Consider the following 17,458-nt stretch of genomic DNA (forward strand, 5'->3'; position numbering starts at 1 on the left):
GGGGCCAGGCCTGGGGGGTGTGTGTGGGGGGGTGAGATGGGGGCGGGGGCCAGGACTGGGGGGTGTGTGTGGGGGGGACGAGATGGGGCCGGGGGCCAGGCCTGGGGTGGATGTGGGGGTGGGCGAGATGGGGCCGGGGGCCAGGCCTGGGGTGGGTGTGGGGGTGGGCGAGATGGGGCCGGGGGCCAGGCCTGGGGGGTGGGGGGGGCGGGAGTGAGGCCCAAGGGCGGGCCGTTAGGGCTGCACGGGGCGGGGGGCGGCGGCCTAGGGGCGAGATCCCCCCCCTCACTCTCTGGCGCCCCCCGCAGGCTGCGAGATGAGCGTGCACAAGCGCTGCGTGCAGTGTGTGCCCAGCCTGTGCGGGGTGGATCACACCGAACGCCGGGGCCGGCTGCGGCTCCGCATCGAGAGGCTCGGCGGGGAGGAGATCCGCGTCTTCGGTACGGGGGGGGGCCCTGCCGTGGTGTAGACGTTCCCCGCGCCGCCGGAGGGGGTTTCTCCGGGCCGCTGCCCGCCGCGGGCTTCGCTCCGGCGCCCGGCCCTGCCCGCTCCCCACAGGCCTCGGGTTTGGCCACCACCGGCTCTCCCCACGGACACCCCCAGGGGCCGGGCTCTTGCTGGGGGGGATGACGAGGGGCTGCTGGGGGGGGGCACCGAGGCCCTGGCGAGAACGGATCAGCTTGGGAAAGAGGCTGGGGAGGGGGCTGCACCTTGGGAGCCTTGGCTCCGATCGCCCCAAATTTGGATCCCTGACTTACCCCCCCATCCCCCCCCCCCAAACACAGCGAAGTTCAAGGCAACCCGAGCGCCCGTGTGGGGTTCAGAGCCTCCACCAGCCAGAGGGGGCTCCTCAGCCGTAGCACTGTAGGGGTGGCACCCCCAGCTGTCTGTCTGTCCCTACAACCCCGCCCCCCAGCTGTCTGTCTGTCCCTCCAACCCCGCCCCGGCATCTGTCTGCCTCTTCAAACCCCCCCCGGGCATCTGTCTGTCTGTCCCTCCAACTACGCCCCAGCATCTGTCTGTCCCTCCAACCCCACCCCCGGGCATCTGTCTGTCTGTCCCTCCAACCCCACCCCCGGGCATCTGTCTGTCTGTCTGCCTCTTCAACCCCCCCCTGCCCCCAGCATCTGTCTGTCTGTCCCTCCCTCCAGCCCCCCCCCCGCCCCGGCATCTGTCTGTCTGTCTGCCTCTTCAAGCCCCCCCCCCTGGCATCTGTCTGTCTCCCCAACCCCTCCCCCCGCATCTGCCTGTCTGTCTATCTGACCCTTCCCCCGCATCTGTCTGTCCCTCCAACCCCTCCCCCAGCATCTGTCTCTGTCTCTCCAATCCCCTGCCCACATCTGTCTCTATCTCTCTATCTATCCCTCCCTCCCTCCCCTTCACTATATCTATCTATCCCTCCATCCTCCCATCTCTCTGTCCATCCATCCCCCTGCCTCTCTCTATCCCTCCCTCCCTCCACACACCCCATCCCCGTCTCTCTCTCTCTCTGTCCTTCCCTCCCCACACACCCCATCCCCGTCTCTCTCTCTCTCTGTCCTTCCCTCCCCACACACCCCATCCCCGTCTCTCTCTCTCTCTGTCCTTCCCTCCCCACACACCCCATCCCTGTCTCTCTCTCTCTCTCTCTCTCTCTCTCTCTCTGTCCTTCCCTCCCCACACACCCCATCCCTGTCTCTCTCTCTCTCTCTCTCTCTCTCTCTCTGTCCTTCCCTCCCCACACACCCCATCCCCGTCTCTCTCTCTCTCTGTCCTTCCCTCCCCACACACCCCATCCCTGTCTCTCTCTCTCTCTCTCTCTCTCTCTGTCCTTCCCTCCCCACACACCCCATCCCCGTCTCTCTCTCTCTCTGTCCTTCCCTCCCCACACACCCCATCCCTGTCTCTCTCTCTCTCTCTCTCTCTCTCTCTCTGTCCTTCCCTCCCCACACACCCCATCCCCGTCTCTCTCTCTCTCTGTCCTTCCCTCCCCACACACCCCATCCCTGTCTCTCTCTCTCTCTCTCTCTCTCTCTGTCCTTCCCTCCCCACACACCCCATCCCCGTCTCTCTCTCTCTCTGTCCTTCCCTCCCCACACACCCCATCCCTGTCTCTCTCTCTCTCTCTCTCTCTGTCCTTCCCTCCCCACACACCCCATCCCTGTCTCTCTCTCTCTCTCTCTGTCCTTCCCTCCCCACACACCCCATCCCCGTCTCTCTCTCTCTTTCTCTGTCCTTCCCTCCCCACACACCCCATCCCCGTCTCTCTCTCTCTCTTTCTCTGTCCTTCCCTCCCCCCACACCCCATCCCCGTCTCTCTCTCTCTCTCTCTCTCTGTCCTTCCCTCCCCACACACCCCATCCCCGTCTATCCCTGTTTTAGTGGCTAAGGTTGCCACCTAGTGGTGACTTTGATTTCGCTTTGCAATCGGTGGCAGGGATCGGGCGGGGGGAGAGAGGGGCTCAATGGGGGCACTCTCCTGGCGGTCACTGCTGGCCCCAGGGGGTGCTGTGCTGCCTGGTGCTCTCAGACTAAGTCTGGTGGGTTGGATCGGGAGGGGCTGGGAGCCAGGACTCCTGGGTTCTCTCCCTGGCTGTGGGAGGGAGTGGGGGATAGTGGTTAGAGCGGGGGGGGGGGGGCGGGAGCCAGGACTCCTGGGTTCCATTCCCAGCTCTGCAGCTCAGCACTCTCCTCCTCTCCCCTTCGCACCCGCCCTCGCACTCGCGCGCTCCCAGCGGGAGTGTGTAGGAGGTGGAAAGAAACCCCTCGAGCCGTGCTTACATAACGGGGATTCCTCGACACCTCCCTGCATGCAGCCCTCCACCACCACCACGGTCCTGCTGCCCCCGGGCCAGGGCATGGGATACTGCAGCACAACATAGAGTCAGCAGTGGGGAGAGAACCCAGGAGTCCTGGCTGCCAGCCCTCTGCTCTAATCACTAGACCCCACTCCCCACCCAGAGCTGGGCAGAGAACCCAGGAGTCCTGGCTCTCAGCCCTGTCCCGCTCTCACCACTAGACCCCACTCCCATCCAGAGCTGAGGATAGATCCCAGGAGTCCTGGCTCCTAGTCCACCCCTGCGGTAACCACTAGACCCCACTCCCCTGTCTGGGCTGGGGATGGAACGCAGGAGTCCTGGCTCCCAGGCCTGCTCCTAGAAGGGGCTCCGACTGAGCTCTCAGCGCCACGTGCTGATGTGTGGACCCTCCCCCCTAGTGGGTGAGGCCCGGAACCTCATCCCCATGGACCCCAATGGGCTGTCGGACCCCTATGTGAAGCTGAAGCTCATCCCGGACCCCAAGAACGTGAGCAAGCAGAAAACCCGGACTGTGAAATCCACTCTGAACCCCGTGTGGAACGAGACCTTCCTATTGTGAGTGCCCTGGGCAGGGGGGGTGCGGGCGGGCAGGTGGGCATAAGTACGTGCCTGGACAGGAGATATGGGGGCCCTACAGCTCCCACGGGTGTCTGGACACAGCCATGAAACATGGGCCTGCCGGAGCTCCCGCAGGTGTCTGCATCCTACCCCCCCCCGCCCAAGTACTCTCCCCATATACCCAGAGTGCCCCCTCTCGTCTCCTGGGGTTGGGGGGACAGTAGCCCCCCTGTCAGCCATGATCCCTCCTCCCCCGCAAAATAAACCGGGATCCTGCAGCCCCTCCAACAGTCCGGGCCACCCCGGAGATCCCCCCGGCAGCCGCAGTAGTAGGGCTTTTATCCACACATCTTGTCCAGAGGGGAAACATTCTCCCCCACCCCCACTTAAAGGGGCAGGTGGCTGGGTGGGTGATTTAATCCCCCTCCCTTTGAATCCCGCCCCCAGCACGCTGATGCCGGGAGACATGGAGCGGCGGCTGTCCGTCGAGGTGTGGGACTGGGACCGCACCTCGCGCAATGACTTCATGGGAGCCATGTCCTTCGGCGTGTCGGAGCTGCTCAAGGGACACGCGGACGGATGGTAAGGGGGGAGGGGGCTGCGCCCGGGGGGGGGGGCGTGCAGGGGAGGGGGGAAGCCAGGCCCATGGCTCACTCTCGCTCTCTCTCTCCACCGTTCTGTCTGTTTGGGTATTTGTCTGCGCCCGGCTGCTGTGCCCGGCTGCCTCGGCGCGGCTGCGTCCCCGTGCTCCCTCCCCGGGCGGTTCCTGCCCCTCTCGCCTTTCCACCTGCATCCCCTCTGCACTCGTGTCTTTCTTTTCCTTTGCACTGTCACGCTTTTCCTTTGCACACGTGCACGCCATGTTTCTTTCTTTGCACACGGTTGCACTTGTTTTTCTTTGCGCCCCATCACTTTTTCTTTCTTTGCCCTTTCACTTTCTTTGTGTCCCTTCACTTTTTCTTTCTTTGCCCTTTCACTTTCTTTGCATACTTTCACTTTTTCTCTGCACGCCTTTCTTTTCACTTTCACCTTTTATTTCTTCTCACTTTCACTTTTTCTTTGCTCACTTTCACTCTTTTGAACTCCTTTGTACACTTTCACTTTTTTTCTTTGCACCCTTCTTTCTTTCTTTCTTTCTTTCTTTCTTTCTTTCTTTCTTTCTTTCTTTCCATCCCTTGCTCCCCCCCCCCCCCCCCCGGTGTTGTGCCTGTCTCTGTCCCTGTCTCAGGTACAAGTTACTCAACCAGGAGGAAGGGGAGTATTACAATGTCCCCGTGGCTGATGCTGAAAATTGTGAGCTGCTGCAGAAATTTGAGGTAACCCCTCCCCCAAAGCTCTCCTGTTCCTGCCCCGCTGGCAAAGCGGGGTCGGGCCAGTTTAGTTACTGGATGGCAGCTTGACCAGGGTGGGGGCTGGCAGTCTGTGCTGGCCCCATTGCCCGAGTACAGCACTGGGGGGGGGCGCTGCGCTGCAGGGAGCGAGGTTGGGAGCTCGGCAGGGGGTGCCGTGACACAGGCACCCTATCTTTCAGCGGTGACATAACCCCCAAAGCCCAGATGACTGAGGAGTCGGGGCATGAACCCCGGTGCCTGGGGACAGATTCCCGGTCCGGCCCCCCTCCCTCCCTGTCCCCAGCAGCTGTGGGGACTCCTGGGCTGGGGGACGCGGCGTTTGGGCACTGACCCTCTCCCTCTCTCTCTTGCAGGCCTGTAACTACCCCCTGGAGCTGTACCAGGTAACGCCTGGGGCTCGGGGCCCCTCGGCACAGAGGGCGGGGGGCTGGCCAGGCTGGTGATGCTCTGGGTGGCAGTTCCCCTTCTCTCCAGCAGAGGGCAGCAAAGAGCCTCAAGCCAACCCCAGTGGGGCATGGGGTCTAATGGTTAGAACGGAGGGGGGGGCTGGGAGCCAGGACTCCTGGGTTCTCTCCCCGGCTCTGGGAGGGCCGTGGGGTCTAGTGGTTATAGCAGGGGGGGCTGGGAGCCAGGACTCCTGGATTCTCTCCATGGCTCTGGGAGGGGCATGGGGTCCAGTGGTTGGGGGCGGGGGGTGAGCAAGTTGTAGAGAGGGGGGAAGGCCTCCCCGCCCCTTGCGCCTGTGGCCCTGCCACTGTTCCCCCTCTTCTGCTGGTGGCCCCGCCCACAGTCCCACCTCTTTTCTGCCCCTTCCCCGGGGCCCCGCCCATGTTCCACCCACCTATCCCTGCCCCCCCAACTTCCCTCCCCCTGACCTGCTCCCCCTCCCCCTAAGGCTGCGACTAGCCGCTCACCGTGCTCCATCTCTGCCCCCCACAGAAGGTGCGCCACGGCCCGGGCCCCTCGCCCACCCCCAGCCCCACGGACTCCAAGCACGGCAGCTTCTTTGGGACCAGCCGCTTCCACATCTCCGACTTCAACTTCCTCATGGTGCTGGGGAAGGGCAGCTTCGGGAAGGTGAGGGCGCCCCGGACACCTGGGTTCTCTCCCTGGCTCTGGGAGGGGAGTGTGGGCCTAGTGGGTTAGAGCCGTGGGGGCTGGGAGCCCGGATTCCTGGGTTCTGTCCCCGGCTCTGGCAAGGGAGCGGGGTCTGGTGGTTGGAGCTACCTCCGGGGCGAAGTCGACGGGGCTGCTGCAGAAGGTCGGGGTGGTCGCTCTTGGGAAGGCGTTCTCCCTGCACATCCCCCCAAAGCTGTGGTCTTACAGTGGCCCTGGATGTCCTGGAGAGAGACATAACTCGGCCCCTCCCCTCTAGGGGGCGCCAGCTCCCACCCAGCCCTGGGGTGGGGACTGGCTGGCTCAGGGGGCAGGGGATGGGGCCTTTCCCCTCTAGGGGGCACTGGCCCCGATCCGGCCCCAGGGCAGGGACTGGCTGGCTCAGGGCTGTGGCCCCCCCAGGTGATGCTGGCCGAGCGGCGGGGCACGGACGAGCTCTTCGCCATCAAGATCCTGAAGAAGGACGTGATCATCCAGGACGACGACGTGGAATGTACCATGGTGGAGAAGCGGGTCCTGGCGCTGAGCGACCGGCCGCACTTCCTCACCCAGCTGCACTCCACCTTCCAGACCACGGTACCCTGCCGGGGGGGCGGGAAACAGGGGTGGATGGGCCCATGGGTCTGATCCAGGGGGGCAGGGAGGGGGCGGGATACCGGGGTAGATGGGCCCGTGGGGCTTATCTGGGGGGCAGGGAGGGGGCGGGGTGGATGGGCCTGTTGGGCTGATCCGGGTGTTACCAGATATGCCCGTTCCTTTGGGATATGCTGATTTATTAGGGTTACTCTTTGGGGCGTGGTGGGGTTTCTTTTTTTTCTGTAATTTTATCAGTCTGCCGCTTGTGTGTTCACATGGCACGCTCCTCCTTCCTTCTGCAAGTCCCCTCCCAATGGAGCTACCCTGCAGGACCTCGGTTCCCCAGGACTGGGTTCCTCCAGCCCTAGAAACACACACACACACCCACGTCTAAGCAGACTGGGTCAATCCGCGCCCTCCAGCTGATCCCCTCGTAGGTCCCTGGACTCAGTGGGTGGGGTTAAGCACTCTCAGTTGGCCCCTCCGCCCCCCTTATGTGCCACAGGTTTACCACCTCCCTATCCCACTTGGGTAGTAACCCACCGGAGGAGCAAACCCCACTGTATTTTGGGACGCTGCAGGGATCTTTCGCTTAGATAAAAGAGGCGTCACGACAGAGGAAATGGGGGAAGCAAAAAACATAAAAGAGTAAAGTGCAGAGAGAGAGAGAGAAGCAACCAGCTTCACCATAAAAGTTATTTTTTTTGAATAATAGTCATAACTACACAAAGAGAGCCTAAACCAACATAACATTCATTAGTAAAGGTTAATACCTGAGGCAGAAAGGAAAACAGAGAGAAAGAGGGGAATCTCACCCACTCCATGAGGCATGAACTGGTCGGGGTTCCCAGGTGGTGGGGGTCCTGAGTGCTGGAGGCAGGCAGAGCCCCCAGCACGCTCAGTCAGGAGATGATGGAGTCCCAGTGGATCTGATACAGAGTTTGGGTCCATGCATCAGAGCACTGACTGGAGGGTGAGTAGGGATTTTTGTAGAGAAAATACAATGGTTCAAGGGAGAACAAGAGATTTGTTTATAGGTAAACTGATGACTTAAGGGTTTTCTTTAGGCTAGACAATAGGAGCTGATCACTCTTGGCTATGGGTGGTGGTTTCTTCCAGGGAGCTCACAATGCAACTAAGCTGTATTCAGTATTCTGCTCAAATAAATTTGTTAGTCTCTAAGGTGCCACAAGCACTCCTGTTCGTTTTTCAGTATTTTGGATCTCCATCAAGGATTTATTACTAGAATTGGTCTGATAATTGCTGAGCTGGGTGTGTGCAGGCGTAGGTTGTCACTTGTCACGGAGTCCCCGGGCGATGCTCTGGAACTGCTCCCTACGAAGCCAGGCAGGACTCTGGGGAAGTCTCCTCTATGGGAGCAGCCTGTCTGCAGGACACACAGCTCCCCCGGCTCCACCTTCCTGGGTCTGACCTCAGAGCATTCAGCATCCCCTGCCCCTCCGTGTGCTTCCCACAGCGAGTCCGCCCAGGCGGGGTCCTGGGGAAGCCACAGGGTCCTGCACCCCAACTTCGCAGCCAGACGTGACTCTCAGCCAGCCAGTAAAAGAGAAGGTTTATTAGACGACAGGGACATGGTCTAAGACAGAGCTTGTAGGTGCAGAGAACAGGAACCCTCAGCCGGGTCCATTTTGGGGGGCAGTGAGCCAGACAACCACGTCTGCACTTCACTCCATGTCTCAGCCAGCCCCAAACTGAAACTCCCTCCAGCCCCCCATCCTCTGGGCTTTCCCCTTTCCCAGGCCAGGAGGTCACCTGATTCCTTTGTTCTCCAGCCCTTTAGCTCTCACCTTGCAAGGGGGAAGGGCCCAGGCCATCAGTTGCCAAGAAACAGGGTGTCGGCCATTCTCTGTGTCCAGACCCCTGCACACACCTGCCCTCTAGGGCTCTGCAACGATCATACACCCTTATCCCACCACCTAGATACTTAAGAACTGCCTAGGGGAAACTGAGGCACCCCCACACTATTCAGAGGAACCATTAAGAACAGTCCCACTTCTTCACATCTCCCCCCCCCTTCAAGATCGAACTGAGCGGGGTCACTTTAGCCGGTGACCTGGGGAAGTTCGAAGCCACCAACGTTCCCATGGATGCCCCAGCATCTCTCCCATTCCTTGGTAGGAGTTACACCAGGCCCTTCCAGTTTCATGCCCTCCCTTAGGTCGGGGGTGGTCGATAGCACTCGCAGGCCACATGTGGGAAGGTTTATGTGGCCCGTGCCCTTTGGCCACCCCCAAAACCCCAGGGGGTCAAACTGGGATTGGGTCTTCTCGTAGGTTCATTAACATCTGGAGCAGAGATTCCCATGATGCAGTGCGATCCCTGCTTTTCTGGTCCCAGAGTTCAGTGCGGTTCTCTGTTCTTCATTCTTTATGCTAATCCCTGTCCCATCTTTCATGCAGATGAGGCTAGGGGAGTTGTCTCTGTTTTCCATTCTGTATGCTAATGGAGATGTCTTAATCTTGTCAGGAGGGGTCTAGGTGTGTCTCCCAATGCCCTTCACTGCTCTCTGCGAGCCTTTTCTCTGATCTGTTTTGGTTCAAGAAGAGACTGGTGGTGGTGGGGGGGTGTCTTTCATGAGTCAGACAGGCTAGATACTGCGCCCTGGTTCCCCAAAAACAAAGAGCTGACTGGCATCAAGTGAGGGGGCAGGGCAGTGGGGTGGATGGGCCCATAGGGCTGATCTGGGGGGCAGGGAGGGGGCAGGATAAAGGGATAGATGGGACTGTGGGGCTGATCCAGAGGGACAGGAAGCGGGTGGATGGGACCATGGGGCTGATCCGGGGGGGCAGGACATTGAGGTGGATGGACCTGTGGGTCTGTTCTGCCCCCCATGGCCCCGTCTCACCCGCCCCGTCCAGGACCGGCTCTATTTCGTGATGGAGTACGTCAATGGCGGAGACCTCATGTACCACATCCAGCAGGTCGGGAAGTTCAAGGAGCCTCATGCCATGTACGTACAGCTCGCCCCCAAGGGGCCGTGTCCCAGCACCAGGCGAGGGGTCCCCGGATACCCAGCCCCCACACTCCACCCCAGAGGGGCCACATCCCTGTGCCGGGCGAGGGGTCCCCGGATACCTAGCCCCCGTGCCCCACCCCAGAGGGGCTGCATTTCGGTGCTACGGAGGGAGGCCCCATATAACCAGCCCCTGCACCCCACCCCAGAGGTGGTCGCATCCCAGCGCCGGGCGAGGGGTCCCCGTGAAACAGTCTGTGGCCGTGGAGCAGCGAAGACATTGAAGGGACGTTGGAGGTGATGAACCGATTTTGCTAGTCACCTTTGATTGTTCTGTGCCCTTCCCCCCCCCCCCCCCCCGGCTCCCTCCCCACCCCGGGCTTGTAGGTTCTACGCCGCAGAGATCGCCATCGGCCTCTTCTTCCTGCACAACAAGGGCATCATCTATCGGTGAGTGGGCACGGGCTCTGCCGGGTTGTTAGCTACAGTCTCGGCTCCCCACCCACCCTGGGGCCGGATGGGAGCTGGCGGCCCCTAGAGGCGAGAGCCCAGCCCTGTCTCTCCCCACAGGGATCTGAAGCTGGATAACGTGATGCTGGATGCCGAGGGCCACATTAAGATCACGGACTTTGGGATGTGCAAAGAGAACATCTTCCCCGGAGTGACCACCCGGACCTTCTGCGGGACCCCTGACTACATTGCCCCGGAGGTAACACCCCCGATCCAGCCGCGAGACCCCACTCCTCTGCCAGAGCCGGGGAGAGAACCCAGGAGTCCTGGCTCCCAGCCCCCCTCCCCGCTCTAACCACTAGCCCCCACTCCCCTCCTAGAGCCAGGGAGAAAACCCGGGAGTCCTGGCTCCCAGCCCCCCTCCCCCTCCCCGCTCTAACCGCTACACCCCACTCCCCTCCCAGAGCCAGGGAGAGAACCCAGGAGCCAGGACTGGTTGGGGGTGGGAGCGGGGGGGCGACATCCCCCTGGGTACGATCTGGACTGTTGAACTGTCCTGTCCCTTTAATTCTCCATGGTGCCTCTCACGCTGCTTTGCTGGAGACTAGCAGCCTCTCGGGGCTCTGCTCACCCGCAGCCGTCGGGATGCAAAGTCGCACCCAGCTGAGCTGCATGACGGCTCCGCCAGGGCGACGCCCGCCCGTGCCCCAGCCTTGCACCCCAGACTTGTGCCTCCGGCACTGCCCCCAGAAACGGTGCACGAAGATGCACCAGGGCCACGAAGATGCATCAGGACCACGAAGATGCACCAGGACCTTTGTTAACCTGAGGAGAGATTTCCCGAGCGCTTCAGCCGAAACACACTGGCTTCGATACAAGGATAAAACATGGGTGGTCTTAGGTACTGACTCCGTGGGTGCTCCGGGGCTGGAGCACCCACGGGGAAAAATTTGTGGGTGCTCTGCATCCACCGGCAGCCAAGCTCCCCGCCCCTCCGCCTGCGCTCTGCCTCCTCCCCTGAGCGCGCCGCGTCCCACTTCTCCCCCTAGCTCCCAGCGCTTGCCACCGCGAAACAGGTGTTTCATGGCGGCCAGCGCTGGGAGGGAGGGGTGAGAAGGGGGAATGCGGCGTGTTCAGGGAAGAAGCGGGGCCGGGGTGGGGATTTGGGGAAGGAGACCAATAGGGGCAGGGAAGGGGTGGAGTTGGGGTGGGGATTTTGGGGAAGAGGTTGGAATGGAGGTGGGAGGGGTCGGGGCAGGGGTGGGGTCGGGGCGGGGGTGGGGTGGGGTCGAACACCCACCGGCGCCAGGAAAAGTTAATGCTTATGCATGTGGTAACTAGAGGAAGATAGATGATTTTAAGTGATTATAAGTGTTTAAGGCACAAAAGTCAGAATTGGTTACAAAAGAAATAAAAGAGAAAACAGCGAGCTAATTCCTAAACTTTACCCAGCTAAATAAAATTAGGAAGCCAACGGATTTCTCACCCCCCGAAAACCTGCTGCAGTCCATGTGCAAAGCCTTCCAGTTAGACCCACTCGCCTCAGTTCAGTGTACTTCCGGTATTCATTGGCGTTATGAGCAGAGAGATGTAAGGTGAAGAGAAGAGGTCATTTGTGTGTTGTGTGTTCTCCCTTCTTATGCTCCAATCCCCTGTGCTGGAAAAGTCCTTGCTGAGTCATGGGATTAGGCAGTTTCCTGGCATATGGGCAGTGCAATCAGTCCTACATATGAACTGTACCTTCCCCCCCTTCTGCTGAATGTCCGAATAAACAAGTAATGGCTCCAACGAGCCAGTGTGCCTTTGTCTCTGAGAAACTGGCTTGTGGGTGTCACCCTGAATTACAACAAGTTTCAGTAATAATCGCATCGTAAAATCTTATAACTGCATATACAATGTTGGTTCACACATTATCACAAGACAATGATGTTCAGCAGATTATGAGTTTTTAAATGATCCCTCACAAGGCATGCTTTGTACAAAATATAACGTAGCCATATGCAAATAGTGAAAAAGTGGTGGGGTACAGGGTGACACAGAGCGTGTGTGCTGTTTGGGGGGCTGGTCTCCTGGCAGTGACTTCTTCCTACCCACCCCCCACATTACCTCCTAGGGTTGGGAGCAGGGAAGGGATAAACCAATGGGAGAGGCTCTAGCAAGGTTGGCCCCGCCTCCTGTGCTTTAGCACTGCCCCCCCCCCCCATTGCAGATGTTCTCCTCCCCCAAATCCCAGCTTGCTATGCCAGGTGGGGGATACTCTTAAAGGGGCAGTGTGCCTTTAAAGTCTCCTCCGTGCATGTGTGTGTAGGACATTGTAGCTCATGGCTTGTGTGGGGTGGGGAGGAGTTTCCTCTGTCATAATATGTTTCCCTCCCCACTCAGCATGGAGTTAGGGGCCTGTGACACAGGGTAGGAGCCCCCTAACTTGCCCCCGCTTTCTCCCTGCCCTAGATAATTGCCTACCAGCCCTACGGGAAGTCGGTGGATTGGTGGTCCTTCGGGGTGCTGCTCTATGAGATGCTAGCAGGGCAGGTAACTGTGTGTGTGGTGGGGCTGGGGGCATAGATCCTATGCGGGGGAGGCTGGGGGTGAATCCTGGTGCTAGTACTCCACCGTGGGTTGGGGGGGGGCTGATGGGACTGCCTGGCCTCAGCGCTCTGGGGCGGGGGGGGAAGATCCCCCTGGGGGGGGACTGGCTCTGACCCCCCCACCCGCTCTCCCCCCAGCCCCCCTTCGATGGGGAGGACGAGGACGAGTTGTTCCAGGCGATCATGGAGCACACGGTGTCCTACCCGAAATCGCTGTCCCGTGAGGCCGTCTCCATCTGCAAAGGGGTGAGTGACCCCCTGGGGGGGGCGTCACCCTGGCCTATGACCCCCCCAATTTCTGGGGGAGGGGCAGGCTGGGGTGAAGCTGTGTCGGGGTGCAAGTTGGGGTGAGGGGAGGGTACTCCCCCCTCAAGGGGCTGAGAGGGGCGCATCAGCTGGTCTGGGAGTTCCGTGATGGTGATGTCACCGTGTCTCCCCCTCCCCAGTTCCTTACCAAGCACCCCCTGAAACGCCTTGGCTCGGGGCCGGCCGGGGAGCAGGACATCCGGGAACACGGCTTTTTCCGCTGGATGGACTGGGAGAGCCTGGAGCGCCTGGAAATCCCGCCGCCCTTCACCCCCCGCCCGGTGAGTGACCCCCCCCAGCACACTCCATGTTCCCCCTCCTGGAGAGTGACCCCCCCATCCCACTGCCCTGCACCCCCTGCCTGGTGAGTGACACCCCCCGCAGCCCACTCCATGTTCCCCCTCCTGGAGAGTGAACCCCCCCATTCTGCCCCCCCAGCCCACTCCGTGTTCCCCCTCCTGGAGAGTGACCCCCCCATCTCACCGCCCTGCACCCCCTGCCTGGTGAGTGACCCCCGCATCCCACTCCCCAAATGCCCTCCTGGAGAGTGGACCCCCCTATCTAACTGCCCTTCACCCCCCTCCTGGAGAGTGACCCTCCCCAGCCCACTCCATGTTCCACCTCCTGGAGAGTGACCTCCCCATCCCACCGCCCTGCACCCCTTGCCCAGTGAGTGACCTCTGCATCCTGCTCCCCAAATGCCCCCCTGGAGAGTGGACCCCCCCATCCCACTGCCCTTCACCCCCCATCCGGTGAGTGACCCCCCCATCTCACTCCATGTACCCCTGCCTGGAGAGTGACCCCGCCCTTGCTCTCCAAACCCCTTCCTGGAGAGTGGACTCTCCTATCCAACCGCCCTTCACCCCCATCCGGTGAACGACCTCCCATCCCGCTTCCTGCACCCCCCACCCAGTTAGTGACCCGCCCATTATCCTCCATGTACCCCCTGCCTGGAGAGTGACCCCCCCCACAGAGCCGGTGGGGGGCCCTACAGGGAATCGGGGGTCCCAATAGAACATGTGTCTTCTGATGTGATTAGGGGAACCCCATGGGAGTGGCTCTGCCCCAGCCCGATGTGACCACAGGGAGGTGGTGCTGTGGGGGGGAGGCGTGGGGTCACTAGGGTCTTGAGCCGGAGGGAGTGGGGCTGGGGTGGGGGGAACAGTGAAGGGGTGGGGGCCAAAGGAAATAACCCAGCTCTTCTTTCTCTCCCTCCCACTCCATCATCTGTCTTGCTGTCTGTCCGTCCCTGTCTGGATCTGTCTCGCTGTCCGTCTGCCTCTCTCGGGCCATCTCCGTCTGTCCGTCCCAGTGTGGGAGGAGTGGCGAGAACTTTGACAAGTTTTTCACGCGGGCGGTGCCCGCGCTGACCCCCCCGGACCAGCTGGTCATGGCGGGGCTGGACCAGAGCGAATTCCAGGGCTTCACCTACATCAACCCTGACTTCGTGCACCTCTCGCTGCGCCCCCCCACCTCCCCCATCTCCATGGTCTGACCCACCGGCTCCCCCATGGCTTAACCTGCCCGCAAGCTGAGTGCTTCCCCCCGATCTACCCCCCATATGGTCTGAGCCCCCCTCCGCCCGGGTTGTGTGCACAGAAATGCAGCCTCTGGGGTTGGGTGCAGGGGCTGGGTGTATGGGGACCCCTCGCCCGCCCCTATTTAATGGCTATGCAGCAAATCTGCAAAAGAAGTTTGGGACAGGAAACGAAAGAGAATCTCACACCCAACCGCAACCGCGGGCTGGATTTCAGAAGGCACCAGCAGCAAGGGGAGAGTGCCCCCATCGAGCCCCCGCTCCCTGCAGCCCAGCGCCCCCTAGCCCCACCCTGGGGCTTCGGGGCCAGCCCTGCCTGCTCGGGAAGAGCGCCCCCTGCTGATCCCCCTGCAGCCCAGCGCCCCCTGGTGCTGCCTTGGGGCTTCAGGGCCAGCCCTGCCTGCTCGGGAAGAGCGCCCCCTGCTGATCCCCCTGCAGCCCAGCGCCCCCTGGTGCTGCCTTGGGGCTTCAGGGCCAGCCCTGCCTGCCCGGGAAGAGCGCCCCCTGCTGATCCACCTGCAGCCCAGCACCCCCTAGCACCACCCTGGGGCTTCGGGACCGGCCCTGACTGCTGGGGGAGTGGGCCCCCTGCACTAAATAGCTTTGAACCTGTACATAACCCTGGGGGCGGGGAGAGAGCTTGAAGGTTGGGGGGACAATTGCAGCTTCCTCAGTCTCCCCTTAACACGCCCCCCCGCAGCATATAGACCCCCTTCTCTGGTGCATGGAGTACATATATCTACACATCTATATTTACAGCTGTAATGCACTAGGCCAATGCCCCGCAGCTTTCCCAATCTGTGCCCCCCCCCCCCCAATGGTCCAGGGCTGGGGCCCAGGGTATCGGAGTCTCAGACAATCCCCAGGCTGGCCCACCCTCTTCCCAGCCTCAGGCTTGGTGTGGGGCAAAGGTTCACCTGGAAGAGGTGAAGAGAATGGTGGGACCAGGACTGCTGGGTTCTCTGCCCAGCACCTGAAGGGGAGTGGGGTCTAGTGGTTGGGGGTGGGGGTAGGGCTGGGAGCCAGGACTCCTGGGTTCTCTCCCTGGCTCTGGGAGGGGAATGGGGTCTAGTGCTTAGAGCCGTAGGGAGCAGCCCGTTAATCAGGGCCCCCTGCTCTACTCAGCAGAGCCCACTCCCCTCCCAAAGCTGGGGAGAGAACCCAGGCGTCCGGGATCCCAGCCCTTCCTGCAGGATCAGAGGATTCCGAGGGAGGGGAACTGTTGTCCTGAGATGAGCCCACTCCTATCCATGGGGGGGTGGGGGTCTGTTCTTGGTCCCTACCTGCCCCCCACCCCCACCCCCGTTCCCTCATTCAGCCCAGCCCTGGTCTGAGCCTTTCACCCCCATGGTCCAAAAGTGCGCCCCCCCCAGCCCCCGCTCTGAGCACCCAGCTCTGTGTCCGGATGTGAAGAGCCCGGCTGAGCGCCGCAGTTCAGTATAAAAGGTATTTATCCAACTCGCAGTGCCTCTGGCTCCTTTCTGACGTGTCGTGCTGGGAGGGGAGCGGGGTGCTGGGAGCTAGGACTCCTGGGTTCTCTTCTTGTCTCTAGGAGGGGTGTGGGGTCCAGTGGTGGGGGTGTGCGTGTGTGAGTCAGGACTCCTGGGTTCTCTCCCTGGCTCTGGGAAGGGCATGGGGTCCAGTGGTTGGTGTGGGGAGATGAGCCAGGACTCCTGGGTTTTGGGGTGACTGCCTGGCGCAGCGGGTGTTGGGGGGCCCATCTCCACATCATGTTTCCTGCTCCTGTCCCCACATCCTTGGGGTCCCCATCCCGCTCTGGGCCCCGCCCACTGCCTGTCAGCCCCCTCTGTGCTCCACTCTGAGCCGCAGCCCCCGGGATCTCCCTGGACATCCCTCGGACCCATAGGGGGCTGGTTCCACTGCCCCAGAGCTCACGCCCCTCGCAGTGTCCCTGGCAAGCCCCCGTTCAGTCAGGCCTAGTTAACCTGGTTCTGTGGCTGGTGGGTAGGGTAGGGGTTTGTTCTCTTTGGATTCCCCCCCCCCCCCCAAATCTGGACAAAGGGAGGATCTGGTTTCCTGTGGCTTGTTCCCTGCCCAATCCCCAGGTCCCCAGGGACTGGCAGCTGCCTGCAAGGTAGGAATCAAGGAGGAGATTAAAAGATTTGTGGCTTAGAAATGAAATTTGGGCATATAATGGTGAGGGGTGGGGGACAGGGCAGGGATTTAAAAGGGCCTCCAGGCAGGGATGGTAATGCGGCCCACGGCCTTTCCCCCCCCTCTCATTCTGTGGCTCATGCATGTAACGAGTTTGCTGGTTCTCAGGCTCGTTCCCAGGCACCCTCTTCTCAGATCCCCACCCTGCCCTTCCAAACTGGGCTACATCCCCCTCCCTCCAGCAGAGAGGCCAAAGGTTGGAGGGGCCACAAAGACCTGGCTTCCCACTGTGGCAAGGAGGGGAAGGATGCTATGAGGGAGGAGATGGGGTGAGCAATGTCTCTGGGGGAGGGGGGATCTATAGGAGGCAGTGGGGGCTTTCTCTCTGGGTTATCGGGGAATGGTGGGGGAGGCTTCTGTTGGGGGGGTTGCAGCTCCCCCAGCCACCCCCCTGCTCGTACCCCCCCATTCCACGCCAGCCACTCGAGGGGACTGAGCAGAGTGGGGTGGGGACAAGGCCTGGAAACAGACACCGGCAGAGAGAGAAAGAACCGAGCATTCAGCATTTCGGAGCCTGCAGTGCTGAGCTCGGGGAAATCCGACTCTGACCTTGGGCCCAGGGCTGGGACAGTGGGTCAAGAGGAAGCCCAGGGCTGGGCTAGCAGGGGGATGCAGATCAGGCGTGAGGGGCAGCAGCAGGGCTGGGGTGGGGAACCCAGGGCTGGGCTAGTAAGGGGCTGTGGGTCGGGAGTGAGGGGCACTGGCAGGGCTGGGGTGGGGGCGTCAGGACTGGGCTAGCAGGGGGCAGCGCCCGGCGTGATGGGGCCCCAATCTCGGTGGCTCTGGGTCTGGGCAGCGCCTGGCCTGACGGGGCCCCGATCTCAGTGACTCTGGGTCTGGGCAGTGCCCGGCATGATGGTACCCCAGTCTCGGTGACTCTGTGTCTGGGCAGTGCCCGGCCCAGCAGGGCCCTGATCTCGGCGACTCTGGGTCAGGGCAGTGCCAGGGCCCTGATCTCGGCGATTCTGGATCTGGGCAGCACCCGGCGCGACAGGGCCCCCATCTCGGTGACTCTGGGTCTGGGCAGC

The 17,458-nt window shown here is 61.5% G+C and overlaps 1 protein-coding gene across 1 annotated transcript in view; it reads left to right on the forward strand.

Annotated features, from left to right (window-relative positions):
- The window catches only part of PRKCG (protein kinase C gamma), a 25,182-nt gene extending 9,469 nt beyond the window's left edge, over nt 1-15,713 (forward strand). Inside the window, exons 5-18 of the mRNA XM_048832464.2 lie at nt 309-440; nt 3,197-3,353; nt 3,804-3,938; nt 4,585-4,672; nt 5,062-5,091; nt 5,648-5,785; nt 6,227-6,400; nt 9,280-9,371; nt 9,762-9,824; nt 9,945-10,083; nt 12,276-12,356; nt 12,551-12,658; nt 12,859-12,999; nt 14,031-15,713. Coding sequence (XP_048688421.2) covers nt 309-440; nt 3,197-3,353; nt 3,804-3,938; nt 4,585-4,672; nt 5,062-5,091; nt 5,648-5,785; nt 6,227-6,400; nt 9,280-9,371; nt 9,762-9,824; nt 9,945-10,083; nt 12,276-12,356; nt 12,551-12,658; nt 12,859-12,999; nt 14,031-14,213 — 1,661 coding nt within the window. The 3' untranslated portion in view covers nt 14,214-15,713. The remainder of the gene's footprint in view (nt 1-308; nt 441-3,196; nt 3,354-3,803; nt 3,939-4,584; nt 4,673-5,061; nt 5,092-5,647; nt 5,786-6,226; nt 6,401-9,279; nt 9,372-9,761; nt 9,825-9,944; nt 10,084-12,275; nt 12,357-12,550; nt 12,659-12,858; nt 13,000-14,030) is intronic.
- Nucleotides 15,714-17,458: the final 1,745 nt, after the last annotated feature.

Source organism: Caretta caretta, chromosome 23, assembly GCF_965140235.1.
Source record: "Caretta caretta isolate rCarCar2 chromosome 23, rCarCar1.hap1, whole genome shotgun sequence".
Classification (NCBI taxonomy): domain Eukaryota; kingdom Metazoa; phylum Chordata; order Testudines; family Cheloniidae; genus Caretta; species Caretta caretta.